The following is a 19,434-nucleotide window of genomic DNA, read 5'->3' as shown; positions in this document are numbered from 1 at the left end:
TAGTTTGGGCAAACTGAAAAAAGATTCTACACAAGTGTGTTGGTATTTTCAATGCTTGAATTTTAATAATCTGCATAAAGCTGTTCTGAGAAGAATCTTAAAGTGTTTATCAGAATTATAGCTACGGAAATTAAAGATCAAGCTAGGAAAATAGCATTATAAAGATGTTGAGTAAAATATGAACTGCATTAAAGTAGTCTCTTACTGTTTTCGCATTTTTGCTATTTACTAATCGTGCTACTCGGAACAAAACAAATTGTTCTAAGTTTTGCGGATATATGGCTTTTAAGAAGAGGGTTTAAAATTAAAACCCACATACTTTCGGTATAACTATTCACATCAGTGTTAATTTCTTCAGTAACTTAAGCTATGCTAAATGTGTATAGTGAAAAACCATTTTAGGGTGAATTTGGATTGCCTGGTGCCATGTGAACCACTTTCTGTTTTATTATAACTGACAGGCTATCTGAAAGATAAAAATAGCCGTTCAACAAGAGGAAATGGCTTCAAGTTGTGCCAGGGGAGGTTTAGATTGGATATTAGGAAAAATTTCTTCACCGAAAGGGTTGTCAAGCGTTGGAACAGGCTGCCCAGAGAAATTATTGAGTCACCGTCGCTGGAGGTATTTAAAAGATGTGTAGATGTGGTGCTTAAGGACGTGGTTTAGTGGTGAACTTGGCAGTGCTAGGTTAATGGTTGTATTTGATGATCTTAAAGGTCTTTTCCAACCAAAATGATTCTATAATTCTATTTAACTTCTTTGGGCAGTTTGTCTGCTGTTAGACCAAGGGTTAGCATTCCAGGTAGACAAAGGCTTCATCAGTATGAAATTTCTACATTAGTTATGCTTTACGTTTAGAAGACCTTTTGTGGAACCACGTAAATTGGCCTTTTCATAGCAAGCTTGCATTTTGCAACATACCAAAGCCATGAAGTGTGTCAGCAAAAATACTGATTTAAACTTACTCAATGTTACCTTGTATAAGTGTTTTAGTTAGGGAAGCTTAATGTGGAACAGTCTTGGGTGTCTGCAAATATGGCTGACAAGCATAGGGTTACAATTAAATTTAGTTTGATATTAGTCTCAGCGTATTGCATTTGTTTGTAATCACTGTTCTTTTCCCTAACCATGGTATGGCCAGGAAGACTGGCTTTGTCATCTTGCAAGAAGAAAAGCAAGGCAGGGTTTCATAAATGTGTTTCCTGGAATAATACAGCAAGTCCCCAGTTGCTTTTTAAATGCACAGAAGTATTGTTGGCAGTGTAATTTCCATATTAAGTACAAGAGTTCAGTCAGACCTGATATCTCTTTCTTGATACCTTGATGTCCCTTACAAGGGACGGTGTGCTGTGGTTTTGTCTTCTGAATGCTTGTACTGATGACATACTGAATGGCAGTGTTTTGTGTCAAGTAGTTGATATTGATTTGTCCTCTGTACCAGTAATACAGGCTAGAAAGTTCAATCATGAAACAAACTGTTCAAAGCAACTGTGTAAGTGATCACTGTGTACAATAACAGACTAAGAAGCTTATTCAGTAGTCACAAAGAAATAGAAAGTTGAAGTGATTTTGCGTTAGTTTTTGAAAGACAAATCTTCTTTTTGCCTGTGTTTTTTCCTGAAAAAGTACACTCATATATAAGAAATCAGTACTTCTGATATACTTTCTTTTAACATTGTTGATGTAGTTTGGACCAGAAAACCCATTTAGGACTCAGCAAATGGCTGCACCTAGAAATATGCTTTCTGGATATGCAGAACCAGCTCACATCAATGATTTCATGTTTGAACAGCAAAGAAGAACATTTGCAACCTATGGTAAGTCCTTAACAGTGGAATTCACCTCTACCTTTATTATGCCCAGGTTGGACAAAATAAGTTGTCCTCTACAGAGCAGTTAATAGGACTGCAAGTTTTGTAAATTACTTTTCAACAGACTTACAAAAATAGGGAAAGGTCTTTGAATGAGAAGCGGTACGGCTGGAGATCATAGTATTTATTTGGGAAATCTCATTTTGTAATTCACTTTGAAATTATAATCAAGTGTATGACCTCCTACCAAACACCTCTTAATTAATCCTTCCATTAGTTGCATCAGTGTAGAAAACACAAATCAAAATTTCACACTTTTAGTATGACAAATAACTGTAGATCTGTTAGCAAATAGATTCTTCCATGTGATGCTAACTAAAGGTAGCTGTCTCAAAACCAAAAGGAAACCTTACTGAGTTGTCAGATTCTTCAGAGTGGTTGCCTCTGTAGATGCAAGCTGAATGAGTGGGAATCGAAGAAAGTGGGAATACATCTACTAAAATATTCTTAGCAAAGACACACCCAAAGGTGTATCTTTGTATTGGTGATCATTATAGTTGATGCTTTCTTATCTCGAAGAACCTTTTTGCTTGTAAATAGTTGCGTTTGAAAAATGAAACATTTGGGGTTTGGAGAGGCTTGAGTTTCAAATAGACTTTTTATGGAGTGTAAGAAAAATTGATTTTTTTTAAATAGGGAAAATGTGGAGACTGTGGATTCTAAGCATTCTTTTGGACATGTTTGAAAGAACGAAACTGCCATGTATTTACATATAGCAGGGGTTAATTTTTCTTCTGTGTTTCATTGTAAGCTTTCATTTCTGTTTTAAAGCTTGACTGCAAGTGCTTGTCCTGCAAATAGGAATCTTTGTTTTCAGATGAAGTATCACTTTATATTCTTACAATTCAGTCTGTTAGGCAAGTTCTGATAATTCCTGTATAAACTTGAAGTTTCACAACACTCCACTTCTTGCACAACAAACATGTGGCTTTCTATATTTGTATTTACATTCAAAAGACTACTCCCTGCAAACTGTCATGCCTCAAAATCACCTGCCCATACAGAAGTCCCCTTAACTTCATTAGGGCTTTATGCATGCATGAATTCACTTACTGCATTCTGTGATGGATGAGGTTGGGACTTTATTGCTAACATCTGCGGGAGCCATGTATTACAGTGAAACCTGGAAGAAAAAAATAACGTAAAATCAGAGACTATAACATCCTCAGTTTCTCTTCGTATTTGGGTTTTATAAGAGGTTTTCTTGTGAATGTTAAAAATCGAAATATATTTAAGACAGTATTTTCTTTTACATAGTTTTAGCTAACAGGTACTTTTCACTGAGTTGTTAGGATGTGGAATATAAGCAAAATGCCAATATTAAGAAATGGATGTGAAGTTCCATGGCATAACTTTAACTTATGCAATTTTAATGTTAGAACTTGACAGACAATGCAGGTGGGAGCCTATTCAGGATCTGAATAGACAGATTAGATTTTGTTAGTGATATTAAATATTGCATTGTGGGTTGTGCATTTTTGTGTGTGTGTGTAAAATAGATATTGGAAAAAAGGGTCTGTAGGTTTATAGTTTCTGAAGTTTAGTTTGGGGGAAGATAGAACTAGTAAGTCTACTCAAAGCTCCTGCTATAGGTTTGTATCATCAGTGTACAGCAAGTGCCTTGAAAGCCGTATTACACGAGAATATAGAAATGTACTTGTAAGACTGATAACGTTGGCAGCTGTGCAACTATTATGTTCAGCTTTCTAGAGATGTTCAATAGATAATGATCTGGGTACAGTGAAAGTGGAGCTATGAAAAGGCTGAGATAGGCAATTTAAACTGCAAGAACAAGCACTGAGAAGCTGAAGTTCAAGCTAGAAGATGCAGTAAATGAGCATGATATCCTGGCTCACTAGGAGGTCCGTTAAAAACAGCACTCCTTTAAGTTGTCAAAAAGCTGTCTATTAAAAATTCGGTATTCTCTTTTCCATTTGGAAGGAGGTAATAAATGTCTTCTCAGAAAAGACCAAGTATAAAAACACAAGTATAATTGCTAGGCATAAATCTAAGTCATACATGTTTTTCACGTCTAAGTCATAACATATTGGAAGAACAGAAAGTAACCTCTTAATTAAAAGCTGCAGATCTTGAGACCTCTGGCCTGTGTTAGGCTGTTTAGCACCATTATGCTAAGTCAGGAGGTCTCAAACAAATCTTCAATGGCTAGCATGTAGGTAAGCAGTGACTATAAATGAAGGATGAGTCTGGTGCAAGATAGAGAGGGTAGTAAATGAGATCATGTATCCAAAACAGCTCAACTGCTGCAGAGTCCTTAAAAAAAAAAAAAAAAGCTTTATATATAATCTTGAAAGGTAATACGCATTCAGTGAGAAACCTATATATTAATCACAAAGAAAATGCAAGTATTTTTTGACAAAGTCTTTCTCATCTACTTCTCTTGCAGTAAATATTAACTGTCAAAAGTACTTTTTCCTTCTGATGCTTGGATAGCTCAGAACATCCATGCTGTCATTGACTGAGGGTCCTTCCAGCCCTTTATCCTGTTAGACAGGTGGGCAGCAATGGGTACCTAGTGAGGAGCAGAAGAAAGAAGCAAGCAAATAGTGATAAGTCTTGATAGTTTTTTTCAGTATGCGGTCTTTCAACCAAGGGCAATGTCTATATTTATTAATTTTCAGTGAATTCATTGGTTTTGTTTGGTTTTTGGTTTTGTCTAATTTGTCCAGGTGGTTCTTGAGCCCATATAATTTTTCTGTGTACGTAGTAACCTATTGCAGGCAGTTCTGCAGCTTACTAGCACCTTGTGTGAGGAAGTAGCTCTGTTTTGAACTTGTGGAACTTAACAGCCTTCTAGTTTGACTTGATATCCCCTAGTCTCTTGTGTTGGAAGACACAATGAGCAGTCATTTCTTATTCACCATTTCTGTGTCAATCCTTATTTCATAGATCTTGGCCATAACTTCATTTCAGTCTGCTTTTTTTCCACCTGAAAAGATCTGGTCAATCTTCTTGTTCCTCTGTTGCAGCCTTTCAATGCCTATGGCTGTGCTTGTTTCTCTTCTGTGTCTCTGCTAGTTCCACTGTATCGTTCCTGAGGTGAAGAGCAAAGCTGTGCACAGTGTTTAACACGTAATCTCACCACGAATTTGTTCTGTGGCTTAATAAAATGAGAGGCTTTTTCCCTTCAGTTTCTAAGAATTCTTAACGTTGCATTTTTCTCTACGACTTTGAGTAACTTTGTAAAAGCTACGTGCTCCCTTTTCCCAGATTGTTTATCAATATGTTGAACAGCATGGGCCTGAGCATGGATCCGCCAGCGACTTTCCTGTGCTGTGTAAACCAACCATTTATTCTTGCCAGTGTTTTAATAACTTTTTATCAATTGACCACATAAAGGCCTGTGGGTTTTTTAAAGCATCTTTGAGGCACCCTGTAATCAGTCTGACTCGGTTTCGTAAAGGTATGCACCATCAACCAAGCTTTGCTCATTCACATGATTGTCATGTCAGAAATATTCTGGAGGTTTTGTCGTTGTAATTTACCTGTACAGAAAGATGTGTTGTCTGCTCTGCTGTAATATATAATGCTCATCCAAGTGCCTGCTCATTGTTTTCTTTATTATGGTTTCTACTGCTTGAAACTTCCAACCATACAAATGTCTGCCTGGCTGACCTGTAGTTCCCTAGATCTCCTCCTCTGAAGCATCTTTTGAAAGTTGGCATTGTATTTGATACATTCCATTTCTGTCATATTGAGGCGATACTGGGTGAGAGTTTTTGCACTCTCATTTGGCTTTAGATCTCTTGGACGACTACCATCTGGTCCTGGTGTTTTGTTACTACTTATTTGACTATTTAGTCTCCTGACATTTTACTTTGAGGTAGGTATTTTGTCACGTTACCCATAAAGAAAGGTTCTAGCACAGGAGCCTCCCCAAGCTCCTCCATAAAGAACATGTGTTTAAAAAAACCTCACTGATGCTCTCTTTTCATTCCTTGATCATCTGTTGGCCTACGTGCTGTCTGGTGTGCTTTCTGCCCCTGCACTTTTTGACAAAGGACGAGTGTTAGTTTTTATACCTTGTGTGATTTGCTCCTTGCTTTTCTTTGGGGGGTGGGGGGGAAGGCTGCCTTAGTGCAGTTTTTACTTTGCTAGAGTGTGGTTCTTCGTATTTTTCACATTTGGATGCAACTTCAGCTCTTTGAAGAATGGTTCCTTATTTCTAATAGTTTCTCTTTACATACTGTTCAGCTGTGCTCACTTCCTTCTGGTCTCTTTAAAGTCTTTTTTTAATAGCTGGCAGACATTAGTTCTTTTTCTCCTACATGGTGTCTTTGAAGTGTCCCTGCATTTGGAAGAGGCTTTACCCTTTAGTGCTCACTTTCTGTTGCTTTTTAAAATCTTTGCTTAATACAGCCCTCCTGTTTTGAGATTAAGATCATTGTAGTAAATGTTTTTACGGCTTTCTTTGCTTCCTCAACAAGGTTGGTTTATACTGCATTATGGTCATTGTTAAAATGTGTATCCTTAGAAAAAATGTCTTAAAATCAAGTGTCCTGCACTGCTCAGTTGGCTTTTTTTTCATGTGAATCTCTAACATGACTGCTTCATGGTACAAGTAGATTGTGTAAAAATGCTGTCATCATGTCAATCATGTCTTTGTGCGAGATTTGCACAGTCTACTACAAGGAGGTGACTAAAATATCTCATTATTACTGTGCTTCTTTCCCTAGCACCTGTTTAATCTCTGTTGCCATTTCATCGTTGTTGCATCTTCTGGCTGAACAGTCAGTAAGGAAGTCTTGGCAACTGTACTCACCACTACTTAAACCTGGAATTTCAATCCAAAGGATCCTTTAATGCTTGTTAACACTATTAACGTGTTAATCTGATTTGTCTTTAAGCTTTCTGTAGCATATAGCATGTTTTTCCCCCCTGGTATGACCATCTTATTTCTGTATTCTTTCTACCTGGTAAAGAGCGTATTCTGTCCAATTATGTCAGTGTTGTCCTACCAATTACATTAGTTTCTGAATTTAAAACAAGATATTCAGATTTTACTATGTATTATTTTTAGCCTCTGCCATTTTGTATGCATGCTTGGGTTTTCCATTTCTCTGCCCTCAGTTTAAATTGGATTCTGTGCTTATTGCTGTCCCTGTTATCTGAGGTTTCAAATTTCTGTGCTACCTTTTGCTTAAGGATATGGCTTTTAAGATTGTGTGTCATTCCAAATTGCTTATTTTTCTTTAACTATTGGCTATCCCCAGCTATTTAATCAAAAAGCACTCTTTGAACCTTCTCAGTACTGACAACCTTTTAACTCTAGATAAGACCTACCCATCTCGGTAAGGTTCCCTGCATTCCAGAAGTTCAGGGAGGTAGAACTGACACAGGCACTGGAGATGTTTTCCACATTAGGATTAAGATCTGCAGCTTCTCTTTGCAGTAAACAACCTCTTGAGAACGAGCTGCTCTTCCAGAATGTGTATTATACAAATTCAAAAATACCATAGCTTAATTGAGTCACTTTTGTACCATCCCTCAGTCCATGGAAAACTGAGGAAGAGCATGCCAAATGCAAACCTCGGATCTCTGGCAGATCAACCAGACCTCAGCTTCTTTAACAAGAATGTCTCTGTGATACCAGCACATGGAAGTAGTCAGATATGTGCTGCTGTCTTTTTATTCTTTAGGATACAAAACATTGTAGTTCAGGCATATAATACACAAAAGGAAAAGCCAAATCTTAGAGTGCTCTAGTAGTTCTCCATTTTTTTCTTTCACACTGGATTCTTAAGCTGTCATTTTGTCCTTGACCCCCAAGAGGTTGTGAACACTTGTTATTGTGAATGCAATCTGCTTCTCTTGTCTTTCAGACTCCCCTGAAGGAGTCAGGGGATATTCAGGTCACAGAATCACAGAATCACAGAATCACAGAATGTTAGGGATTGGAAGGGACCTCGAAAGATCATCTAGTCCAATCCCCCTGCCGGGGCAGGATTGCCTAGACCATATCACACAGGAACGCATCCAGGCGGGTTTTGAATGTCTCCAGAGAAGGAGACTCCACAACCTCTCTGGGCAGCCTGTTCCAGTGTTCAGTCACCCTTACAGTAAAGAAGTTTTTCCTCAAATTTAAGTGGAACCTCCTGTGCTCCAGCTTGCACCCATTGCCCCTTGTCCTGTCAAGGGATGTCACTGAGAAGAGCCTGGCTCCATCCTCTTGACACTTGCCCTTTACATATTTAGAAACATTAATGAGGTCACCCCTCAGTCTCCTCTTCTCTAAGCTAAAGAGACCCAGCTCCCTCAGCCTCTCCTCATAAGGGAGATGTTCCATCCCCTTCATCATCTTCGTGGCTCTGCGCTGGACTCTCTCTAGCAGGTCCTTTATCCACAGACAACAACTTGAAACCAGTGGTCTAGTCAGACCTCTTGAGTTGAGTCAGAATTGCTTCAAGGTCATTCCTACTTTTACAGTATTTTGCATGGTTTTAAAATCTACATAAATATTCTAGTTGTATTTTTTTCACAAGTGTAATAGTTGAGATTTTATTGTTACCACCCTGAACCTTCTGTGCTGTAAATTTACACCACTTCTCATATTCCCTTCAGCAGCCCTATCAAGCCACGGGTCATTGTTGTCTCTAATGCTTCACATATTGAAATTACCTTTACGTCCGTCAGTTTTTTGCCTTCTGTCCTTCATCTCTCTTTAGACTGACAAGCATGTTTCTTCAACCTTTTCTAGGCCTTCCCCCCACTCCTAACATTTTATTATTCTTGTTACTCTCAATTTTTAGCTAAATTTTTCTTTAAAATACATTGCTTAAAACTGGACATGCCAATCTAGATTAGGTCTTGCCAGGGCTGTTCCATGTTTTATGTAGTTTTCCCTTTGCAATAAATCTCAGATTTCTTTTTTTTCTTTTTTTTTTTTCCCATGGGTGTCAGATAGACTTCTTATTCAACATCACTACCCTTGCAGCCTGTATTTTTTTCCCCTGTACCTAATCAGTTATTTTCTTTTTTTGGTATTTGTCATTCAGCATGTCTTTGCTGAAGTGAAATATTTCACACTTGTCTTTGGTATCAGCTGGAGGTTTTACAGATATCTGATCCTTTCCTGATGGCATAATCCATTAAAATATTGAATAAAATAGTCCAAGCAGGCCATTTTATAATCTTGTACAAGATCCTCTCCCAGTTTGATGGAAAGCCGTTAGTAATTACTCTCTGAGAGTCTGACCTTTTTTTAATTGGTAACCAGTTTTGCATCTGCAGTCATAGGTAATCTACCCTATTTTGAATCCATTGATGTAAGGCAACCTTCTTACATAATTTCAGCTATTAAAGGGAAGGCTTTCTCACTAGAAAAACAGATTTCTCTTCACAAGCCATTATGATATAAATGGCCAAAAGCTTAACTAGCATTATTTTTTCGATGTGGTAGTCCTTGGAGCATGGGTAAAAAGACTAGGAAGTCCTAAAATACAAGCACTTGTTTATTCTTCTGTATCTGTACCCTCAGCAGAAGCAGTCTCTTTTCTTGAAAATTCCCTTTTGAGCATTGTTAAAAAAAAAAAAAAAAGGCAATATACTCTTCTTAATTATGTGGGCATATATCAATTTCCAGTGTGAAGCAGAATTACGGATTGTTTTTTACATGCTGCACACAAACTGTTCATGAATAAGGCAGAAAAATAATTTCATAGCTATTTTGGCATCAGTATTCATCCTAGAAGTGGACAGCTCCATTCATTCAGTATTTAGTATTTTAAAATCTCTCCTTCACAAGATATTAATGTCTTATTTAACAAGAAACAATCTTCTGTGCATGAATCTTAAAGCTCTTTATGAGTATTCAGTAACTTGGTTGTAACAGGATTATTTCATCTGTAAGACTGATATTTTAAGAGCTTAAAATTACTCTGACTTGGAAATAATGCTTCTGATTTTTTTCATCTACTCATAGTACATGCAACACCTACAGTCACTGTTACCTCTTACAGTTGTAGGCACTTTATTCTGTGATTATTTTGATTCTGTGGCCAGTGCAGTCAGAATGGGTTAGTCCAGCTGTATTGTTCCGCATACCTGAGCTACTTTAGGTCTCTGTATGCTGCATTGCACAGTGTGGTGTAAACAGACTTTAATTAGCTGTCTTTCTGGAATGCACATTGAAGTCTGGTTATTTAACCAACCATTTTCAGGTGCACTGAAATTACGAATGTAGGTGGAATTGTACCTTTCCTTGCTAAAATGTAGCATGAAATATCTACCTCCTAAATAAAACTGAAGGAGATGTAGGAGTCAGGGCACATTATATGGCATACCAGCTGAGCAGGATAAAAGCAAGCTGTCTTTTGCAGCTGCGTTTAAGAGTCCCAGCCAGAAAGAAAAGATTCTCTTTTACATATCCACTATAAAGTAGAAATTGTTCAGAGCTTTTCTATGAGAATGATGCTGGACCAAATTCAACCCAGCTATAAGAAGTCTTCGCTTCCACGGGAAGCTGTGCTTGGCCCAGGGGCCCTATTCATTAGAATACTGTCCCTCTTTTACAAGTACCGAGAAAATAGAGTCCCGGAGACTCTGTCAATACAGTTGGAGGACAAGTAAACCACTGTATTGATTTTGACATAAATCCAAAGTAATATCTCCCTGCTGTTAACAGAAACCTTATAGCTTGGAAAAGAACTCATTGAAATAGTGGCTTAATAAAAGCAGGCAGTTAAATTAGCGAACGTCTAATTGCAGTGTCTGCTCAGTTTGGTTATCCATGGAAGTAAATCCTAATAATAGTGTAGAATAATTTTGTTGTTGTTTGGTTTAGGTATAGTGGGAATTCATATTTCATAAGAGGGCGGTGGTATATATTTCCCTCCCTATATCATACTCATGGAGCATCTGGGCATATGTTGTTCCATGACTGCATCTTATCAGGTTTGAAGCTCGAGAGTTGGTCTGCAGGCAGATTGCTCCATTTGTATGGGAACACATGCTGTGTTCTTGGAATGGCTCTTCTACTAATTTCAATAATATTTTTTTTTTCCAGCACCTAAGAAGAAATGAGCTAGACCATCTTCTAGGACAGTAATCTTTCTGAGAAATGGCTGGGGAGATGATCTCCTTTGGCTATTGGGACAATGTTGATAGGTTCTCAACTTGTATGCACCCAAGTGCTTGTACAGGCCATTGGTCTCTAGGGTGGACTGGGTAATCTCCCACTGTTGATTATTGTCTCTGTGAATCAGCAAAAATACAAGAATCAGATTGTATGCTGTAGGATTTCTTTGATTTTGTGTGTGTGATTACTTTTACCAGTGGTTTAATATCTTCATTGCTTTTTTTTTTTTCCTTCTGGTACAGAGAAATTCTCATTGGGTCCTCAAGGGACATTTTGTCACTTGAATAATATTTAATAAAAATTGGTGATATGTCCACCAGGGTGCAGTCTTTCACAAAAAAAAAGCCATGGTGGTCAGTAACTGTTCAGGGCACCTGTTCCTTGGAAACTAGATGAGTTTATTTGTCTGTCTTATTCTTGTAAGATCATGCTATCCACTTCAGGAGAAATGAAGATAAACTGTGAGATATGCATATTAAACTGAGAACCTCAGTATCAAAAGTTGTAAATATCCTGAATATCTATGAAATGCTGATACATTTTATAAATTATTTATAAGAGTAAATGCAGCAGGTTTGGGTTGTTTTTTTAAACAAGACTCAATAGCTGTAATCAGGAAAAAGAGATGTGAATACTTAATTCCTTTAAAAATTAAAGGCCATTGCTGCTGCTTCTGATACCATCCGTGTTAGTTAAAGCAGCTGTTTTCAAGTTGAAGGAACAAGCTTTTCCAACTCCAGCAGGAGGAGGAGGAAGTAATTTCTGCTGGGGGAGATAAACATGCACAAAGCCCTGGAAAACTTAATTCGCTTTCCTTTTTTTTCCCCATCTCTGTGCTCTTCCTTCCAGCTGCTGCCATCCCCAGGACAGCCAGAGATGAGTAGCACTCTCTTTGATCCAGCGGAGGCAGCGGGCAGGGCAGGGCAGGGGGCTGTGGGGCCAGAGACTGCTGCTGAAGCCAGAGGGCTTCTCTGTGCAGCAGCAGTGGGCTGGTTTCAGCGTGACTTACTGGCTTTGCAAACCAAGGAGCAGTGCCCTCAACTAAAGCAGCATCTGTTCAAAATCACGTGTCACTAACATAAGATTTTGAGCTAGTCTTTTCCTTATGCCATGTTACAACAAGAAGAGGTTGCTACGGCATTTCAAAATCTAATGTTTGTATTACAGTAAACTGATCTGAATTCAGTGTTGACCTTGCTTGGAGCAGGGTGTTGGGCCAGGGGCCTCCTGAGGTCCCTTCCTACCAGAAAGATTCTGTGACTTTGCTCCCTGTGACTGCCCTCCCTTTGTGTCTTATGTTAACTGTTGCCTATTATATTTATTTGCTTCTCTATCTTGTGCAAATTTAAGCATTCTGGCAGCAATGAATACTCAAGGACTTCATGATAATACTTTGTAATCATCCTAATACCCAGGCCAAGTGAAAACTGGATGGGATTTCAAAGTGTCAACCTTTCCTCATCCCTAGCTCCTTGAGAGCCAACAGGAAAAAAAATATCATGGAATGTAGGGGGGGGAGAGAGAGTAATAAAAGTTGTACAAAATTAAAAAACTTGAAATAACAGTATTTTGTTTCTCCTCTTGTTCTAGGTTATGCATTAGATCCCTCTATAGATAATCCTGAAGTTGCTACCAAATATATTGGTTCTGTAGAAGAAGCTGAAAAAAATCAAGGTAAAGAATTCATAATCTTAATACATCACTTGCAACTGATAACTGTTTCTGTTTCTTCTTCACTAAGAAATTGAATAGGTATCAACAAAGGAAGGAATTATGACAGACTTACCCATGTCTAAAGACACAATAAATGAAGATATATTGCAATTGTAATGTGAAGAAGGAACAGATATATTAGGGGGCTTTGTTTTCCTGAAGTAGCAAATATTTCACACTACCGTTACGTCAAAGTTCAAATTAGGATTTGTAATTGGAACCTAGCATGTGCCATTACATGAATAGATTTGATCTGTATATTTGAAACAGAGCTTTTTGGTCCTCTTAAATTCTGTCTTAGCTAAAATTGTGGTATGTCTGCATTATGATACTTGTATGTTGGGCTAATCACCTTAACTGTGCTACTCAGTAGCAAACTGAGTGTACACTCTGTATGCAACCTCTAGCATTCTGTTGGGAATTGCATGTTATCTCTGCTTAGCAGAGTTAAGCTGTTTGGGTTATTTGGAAAACAAAAACCATTGGAAGGTTGCCAAATGGTAAAGGCATAGCATGCCACTGGGAGGACTGACGACCAGAGGCATGGGGTTTGTAGTTAATACTTTGGTATAAGATATTTAGCACTCAAAGTGACTTATTTGCATTGGAAAATTGTAGCTGTGTAAACTTTACAGTTATGCTTTCCCTTGCATGTATTTTTCTAACATCTTATTCACGTGTATGCAAAGGTTCTTTGTTTCTGTGTCCTCTTCCACAGAATATGTCCAAGGTTATTCCAGTCTTTCTTTTCAAAGCAAGATAAAGAAAATAGACGTATTTTGGTATAGCAGCAACAGACATCAGACAGAAATGGCTAAGATTAAATAGTTTCAAAAATAAAAGAAACCAACCTTTTCATAATGGAATTTTAGTAATTTATTTTAAGAAAACTCTTCATTAATGTACGATTCCTTCATTTGATCATTACTTTAACTTTTACATTACTTGTTTCCCCTTGCTTATACAAAGCTCTTTTTGGCTCCTTTGCACTAGATGAGTATTACTGATGCTGTAGGAAAACATTGTTTGAAAATTGCATGTAATTGTATATACAGCCTTTTGAAAAACTTCAAGTCATTACTTTAACATCTTTTAACTTGATTTTTTTTTTTCCTCCCATATCTATATTGCTTAATGGTTTTGGCAAATGGAGTTCAGAGGGCACAGCATTTGTGAAAAGCTAGCATTTGTATGAAAGAACAAGATAGCGGTTGGAGGTAGATGACCGTGTCAATGGGGACAGACTTTTTAATAGGGCTTGTAGCAATAGGACAAGGGATAATGGTTTTAAACTAAAAGAAGAGTAAGGGTTTTAAACTAAAAGAGGGTAGATTCAGACTAGATATAAGGAAGAAATTTTTTATGATGAGGGTGGTGAGACACTGGAACAGGCTGCCGAGAGAGGTGGTAGATGCCCCATCCCTGGAAACTTTCAAGGTCAGGTTGGACGGGGCTCTGAGCAACCTGATCTAGTTGAAGATGACCATGCAGGGGGGTTGGACTAGATGCCCTTTAAACACCCCTTCCAACCCAAACCATTCTGTGACTCTATGACTTTTTACTAAATTAAAATACACAATTGCGGTTGGGGTTTTGGGACACTTGTCTTATTTTGGGTTTGGGGGTTCTTTTTAGAAACTGAGAGGTGAAGGGGATCAGTAGCCAATAGTTAGGACTCTGCTCTTTCAAACACTGCACTATTTAAAGTATGAAAATTGATATATTCATACAGTCTGCAGACTTATTGTTAAAAATGTATGGGTACATGCATGGTTAAATACTGTAACAAACCATGACACACAGTTTAAGTAGTTCCTCTATTACTGTACATAGCAGTGTTCATAATTAGAAAAGATAGCAATGCTTTGGCCAATTTTGGTCAAATGCTCTTCTATTTTGTTGTTTCTTTCTTCAGGTTTAACAGTGTTTGAAACAGGACAAAGGAAAATTGAAAAAAGGAAGAAATTCAAGGAGAATGATGCATCTAATATTGATGGTTTTCTGGGACCATGGGCGAAGTATGTTGATGAAAAAGAAGTAGCCAAACCATCAGAAGTAAGTACTACTTTAACACAACAGATACAAATGGTTAGTACATTGCCATGGTTTTAACAGAGATCCAGCTGCACTAGTAGTTTTTCCAAGCAGAAGATCTATGCTGTGCTTTAGGGCGATAGAAGCATTTCAGGCGAATGTCCAAATAAGGTGTTCCGAATATTCTGCATTCAGTTATTTGCAAGACTCTTTGGAAATAAAATTAATGGTATCTGTATGTAGTGTGTAGAGTCTGATTAAAAGATGTTTATAAACAGAAGCAGCTTGAAAAGAACTGAAAGTAAAATTTCTTTAAAAAAGAAAAACAATTACCCCCCCCACAAAAAACCTCTCTCCAACCAACAAACATCCTTCTTGCTCAGTCAGTGATGCTTAGCTGTAGTCTATGAATAAAAAAATAGTATTTAATTATTTTCAGTGTACATAGCTTTTTGACTTACTCTGGTTTAGATAAAGGTATGCTCTTTATTGATGCTTAGAAAGACTTCTAATCTCAATTAGCAAATAAATGTGTTCTTAATAGTAAGTAAACGGTAGTGCAGTTCTGGATTTTGTTATGTGATTCTGAACACTGAATTTTTAAAAGTCAAGATCATGTTTTATTTTTCCAGGAAGAACAGAAAGAGCTGGATGAAATAACAGCCAAGAGACAGAAGAGAGGAAAACTAGAAGATGATAAACCTGGAGAGGAGAAGACTATATTACATGGTAATGGCATCTTCCTCCCTGTTCTCATTTTCTTGCTCACTGTGTTTTCTTGCATGCTGTGTTAATTAGTAAGGATGGCAGACAGCCTCAGCAGTTTTGCTGAGGCACCTTGATGTTTCTGTATTGGAGATAATAGCACTCACATGCATAAGCGTAAAGGACAGGGAAAGAGAGAAACTTGGACTAATTCCACTTCATACTGTGAAGAGCAGTGGGGAAATGTCATCTTTCAGGGAACTGGTTTTATTTATTTATTTTTAATGGTACTAGACATATATATCCCTTTCCTATTTTACAGAGCAAACATTTTAAAGTTATGAGTTTGGCTTAGTTTCAGCTTCAGAATTACTGCAGTTTTATGTGTCAGTTCTTTCATCAGCAGGTAGTGCTTTGAGTTATGACCTATGTACAATTTAGAAAATCACTTGGACTTTTTACTTCCTGAATTCTTAATGTAAATGTTCTTGCTGTCATTCTATGAATAACTGTGTATCAAATAATTGCCCTATGGAAGTCTATAGCATGTGGTACCTTCAAAGAAAATGGTTTGGTAAGTAAGTAAAATTAAGTGATTTTTGGAAACTGTTATTTCAACTCTCCGCATGCAAAGCAGTCCTGCCTTACATTACTTCGCACAGATAGGTAAACCAAGTCTATCTTTGTTTACCACTTTCTACACCCAGGCTCACATGCACAAGCTGGAGCATCCTTTCTTGTATGCATTAAAGAAGAAGTGGCTATGAGATATGAGTTGCTGACGTAGTACTTCGTTCTGTTCATATGTAGTAGATCATGACAACATTTATTGAATAGTGAGAAGCATAACATACCTGAAATTTAAGCCATTTAGCTTCCTATAGAATGTTTATTTTGTATCCAACTTTTAATGTTCTCCACCTGAAGTTTCACAGTGAAAGACCTTACAAAATAAACTTTAATCTTCTTAAACACAAACATTCCAGAAATAGGCCATTTTGTAGAGATGTGTAAACACTGATACTGTGCAGGAGGTCATTTGTACAACCAAAACTGCCATAACAATATCCAAGAAACTGAGAAATTAAATTAATCAGTGCACACCTTAATGTTATGGCTATCCAGCACAAGTCTACTCTGAAATAGCCATTTCCATACACAATGCATTCCTGCATGTCTGACTGCCCAATCACTTCTTAAATCTAGTTAAAGAGCAGCTGTTGGCTACTGCTGACCAATATTGGTTCACACTGGACAAATGGATCTTTTTTCTCTGGTTTCTAATTCTGTTGACATGATTGACACAGCACAGAGCTGGCTGGAATGTGAATTGCAAGCAAATGCCAGGGTTAGAGTTGCACATTATAATCTGCATAGCGTTAGTGTAAGCAAACCCTTGTTGGCTGGAGGAACTCTCTTGCTGTTTGATGATGAGTAAGATGCGTAGGGGGGAGATTATCAGATTCCAAGCAGACTTTGCTGAAATAACTTAATTTGAGCTCAGCTGATGTCAAATAAGATTCCACATCTGTGTCCTATGAAGTGGGTTGCCCCTTCCCCTTCACAGCAGAGCAGCTGTGTTGAGAAAAACCTTAATTGTGTGTAGCTGTTGAGCCTTTCGAAGATTATAACCTCTTAAAATACAGGCTCTTGGATTCTCAGAATACTGTGTTTACCTTTTCAGTTAAGGAAATGTATGACTATCAGGGGAGATCTTATCTTCATGTCCCTCAAGATGTTGGAGTTAACCTCCGTTCTACAGTGCCACCTGAGAAGTGCTATCTTCCAAAGAAACAAATCCATGTGTGGTCTGGACATACAAAGGTGGGAAGTCGTATTTGTGAGCGTGCATTATAAAAACCCGCTTCACTGTGTGTCTGAAGCTAGTAACTTCTATAAAACTCAAGTATCAGTAGAAAGGAGGAGTATTTTCATCTTTACCACATTATGCATGTAACTGGTTGCATTACATGCTCACACAAGGTATTTGCCTACTCAAATGCAGTTGTTTACCTGCATATACGTTTTCATGAACATAGTGACTTTCTGACGTCCTTTAAAGGGACAAATATTATTCAGTGACTTCTATGGGATTTGGAGTTATTTCGTAAACTACCATGTGAGTAAGAGTAAGGCTAATTCTAGAGATCCCTGAAAATGCTTTTTTTTATAGTAAAAGTACTTAAGGACTGTTTCATATCAAACTTATGAAAAGTTACATAGGTTTTGTGATTGTGGTGCATCAGCATTACAGGATTCCCAAATACAGCTATTACCTTTGAGAGGTCTGCCTTGTTACAAGTTTTCTTTGATGATGCTACTTAACATGTACAGTTTCTTCTTGTGCTATAGCCTGTAACTATATACATAATTTTGGTATTTAAGTGTTTCACTGATCAGATTTGTAAAGCCTATATTCAATTTCCTGCTGGTTTTGTCTCTAATTTTCAGTAGTGCTTGAGGGAATATGCTGTGCTGTGATGGACAGCACCTTAATGATATCTGAAAGATGGAAGAAAGGAGGATGCAGAGAACACTTAGCTTTTAGCCTTTTTTAGTTGAGTCACAGCTCTGAACTCTTCTTCAATGATTGCTGCATCAAAAAGCTTGTAGCTGCAACTATCCATGCTTTCCAGAATAACATCTCTTCCCCAAAGCTCTAGTCACTCCTCTGCCTATTATCCTATCAGAACAGACTGATGCATAAAATAGCTTTTTCCTTCAAACAAGAGATGAATAATGATACCGATGAGAGAAGCAGAAGAAATCTAGAAAAGCTGGAGGATATAAGTAGACAATAATAGGGAGGACAAAGCACCCAACTCCAACCAGGGGTGGGAGGAACTAGGTGGAATATGAATAGAGTAAAATGGACATGAAATGGAAAGAAGGGACTAGGTGGAATATGAATAGAGTAAAATGGACATGAAATGGAAAGAAGGGACATCAAACCATGAGTCCTTGGCAGTTCTTTGGACTTCCTCCACAAGGAGTACCTGAAATATAGATGGGAAATGCTATGCCCAGGGAATCTGAGCTCAGTGGGTAGAAGCCACTGGTAGTATAAGTAAGAAATGGAGCTGGCCAGAAATTTTTTTTTGTGGAAAACTTTCTCACCTGCCCCACCTGAAAAGGCTTGTTATACAGAAACGGTCACCTAAACCCATAATTTCTATTTCTTTGCTGTGTTTACCACAGTAATGGTGTGAGTGTTGAAGGAGGGTATATGTACAGCTGTTGAAGTGAATCAATTTGTTGCCAATAACAATTGTTCAAAACGCATTGCTGTTTCTAAAATGGAATGTTGGTAGGTTATTTCTTTTCAAGATACAGTATCTGTATATTTTATAAAGATAAGCTTTAGCTTTTTTGCTTAGAAAAAAGGGCAAGTGAACTGAGGAAATACCTAGATGCTCCACTTAATGTTTAATTATGTCCTTATTTACAGGGTGTCAGTGCAGTCAGATTGTTTCCTCTCTCTGGGCATATACTGTTGTCTTGCTCTATGGATTGCAAAATTAAGGTGAGGGGTTTTTTTTCTATTTTAATGTATATATTTTATATTATCATTGAATACATACAATGCATTTTAGAATACTTAAACATTTGGTACTTCTACCAAATGCCTTTTGTCTGTGTTACTTTTCTTTTTCTCACTTGATTTTTAAATTACAAATTCATTGGAACAAAAATAGAAACAATACACAAGACTGTGGGTGTTAGAACAGTGTTAATCATTTAGTAATAGCATTTAGAAGGTCACAAATTCCTCAGGTTACTGCCTTTGTTATTATAATAATTCATTTTCTGTGAAGCCTAGTTTTACAATTAGCAATAGGTTTCTGCTGAAGTGCTTTACTTAAGCATTTGTGGTCTTGAACTAATCTCATTTTAGTCCCACATACATCATATTAGAAAGCTGATAATTTTTTTTTTTACTAGCAAAATGTTAAAGCTTTAAAGTTGGAATATGATATGAGGTTCTTAGTTATTTTAGGGGGGTTTTGCTAACA

General features: G+C 37.5%; 1 protein-coding gene across 1 annotated transcript in view; it reads left to right on the top strand.

Annotated features, from left to right (window-relative positions):
• The window catches only part of CDC40 (cell division cycle 40), a 43,798-nt gene that overhangs the window by 11,689 nt on the left and 12,675 nt on the right, over nt 1-19,434 (top strand). Inside the window, exons 3-8 of the mRNA XM_068404073.1 lie at nt 1,689-1,818; nt 12,560-12,643; nt 14,598-14,737; nt 15,349-15,445; nt 17,106-17,245; nt 18,870-18,944. Of these exons, the coding sequence (XP_068260174.1) occupies nt 1,689-1,818; nt 12,560-12,643; nt 14,598-14,737; nt 15,349-15,445; nt 17,106-17,245; nt 18,870-18,944 (666 nt within the window). The remainder of the gene's footprint in view (nt 1-1,688; nt 1,819-12,559; nt 12,644-14,597; nt 14,738-15,348; nt 15,446-17,105; nt 17,246-18,869; nt 18,945-19,434) is intronic.

This window comes from Nyctibius grandis, chromosome 1 (assembly GCF_013368605.1).
Source record: "Nyctibius grandis isolate bNycGra1 chromosome 1, bNycGra1.pri, whole genome shotgun sequence".
NCBI classification, from domain to species: Eukaryota; Metazoa; Chordata; class Aves; order Nyctibiiformes; family Nyctibiidae; genus Nyctibius; species Nyctibius grandis.
The sequence above is the reverse complement of the archived record's forward strand: the minus strand, read 5'-3'. Positions and strand labels throughout refer to the sequence as shown.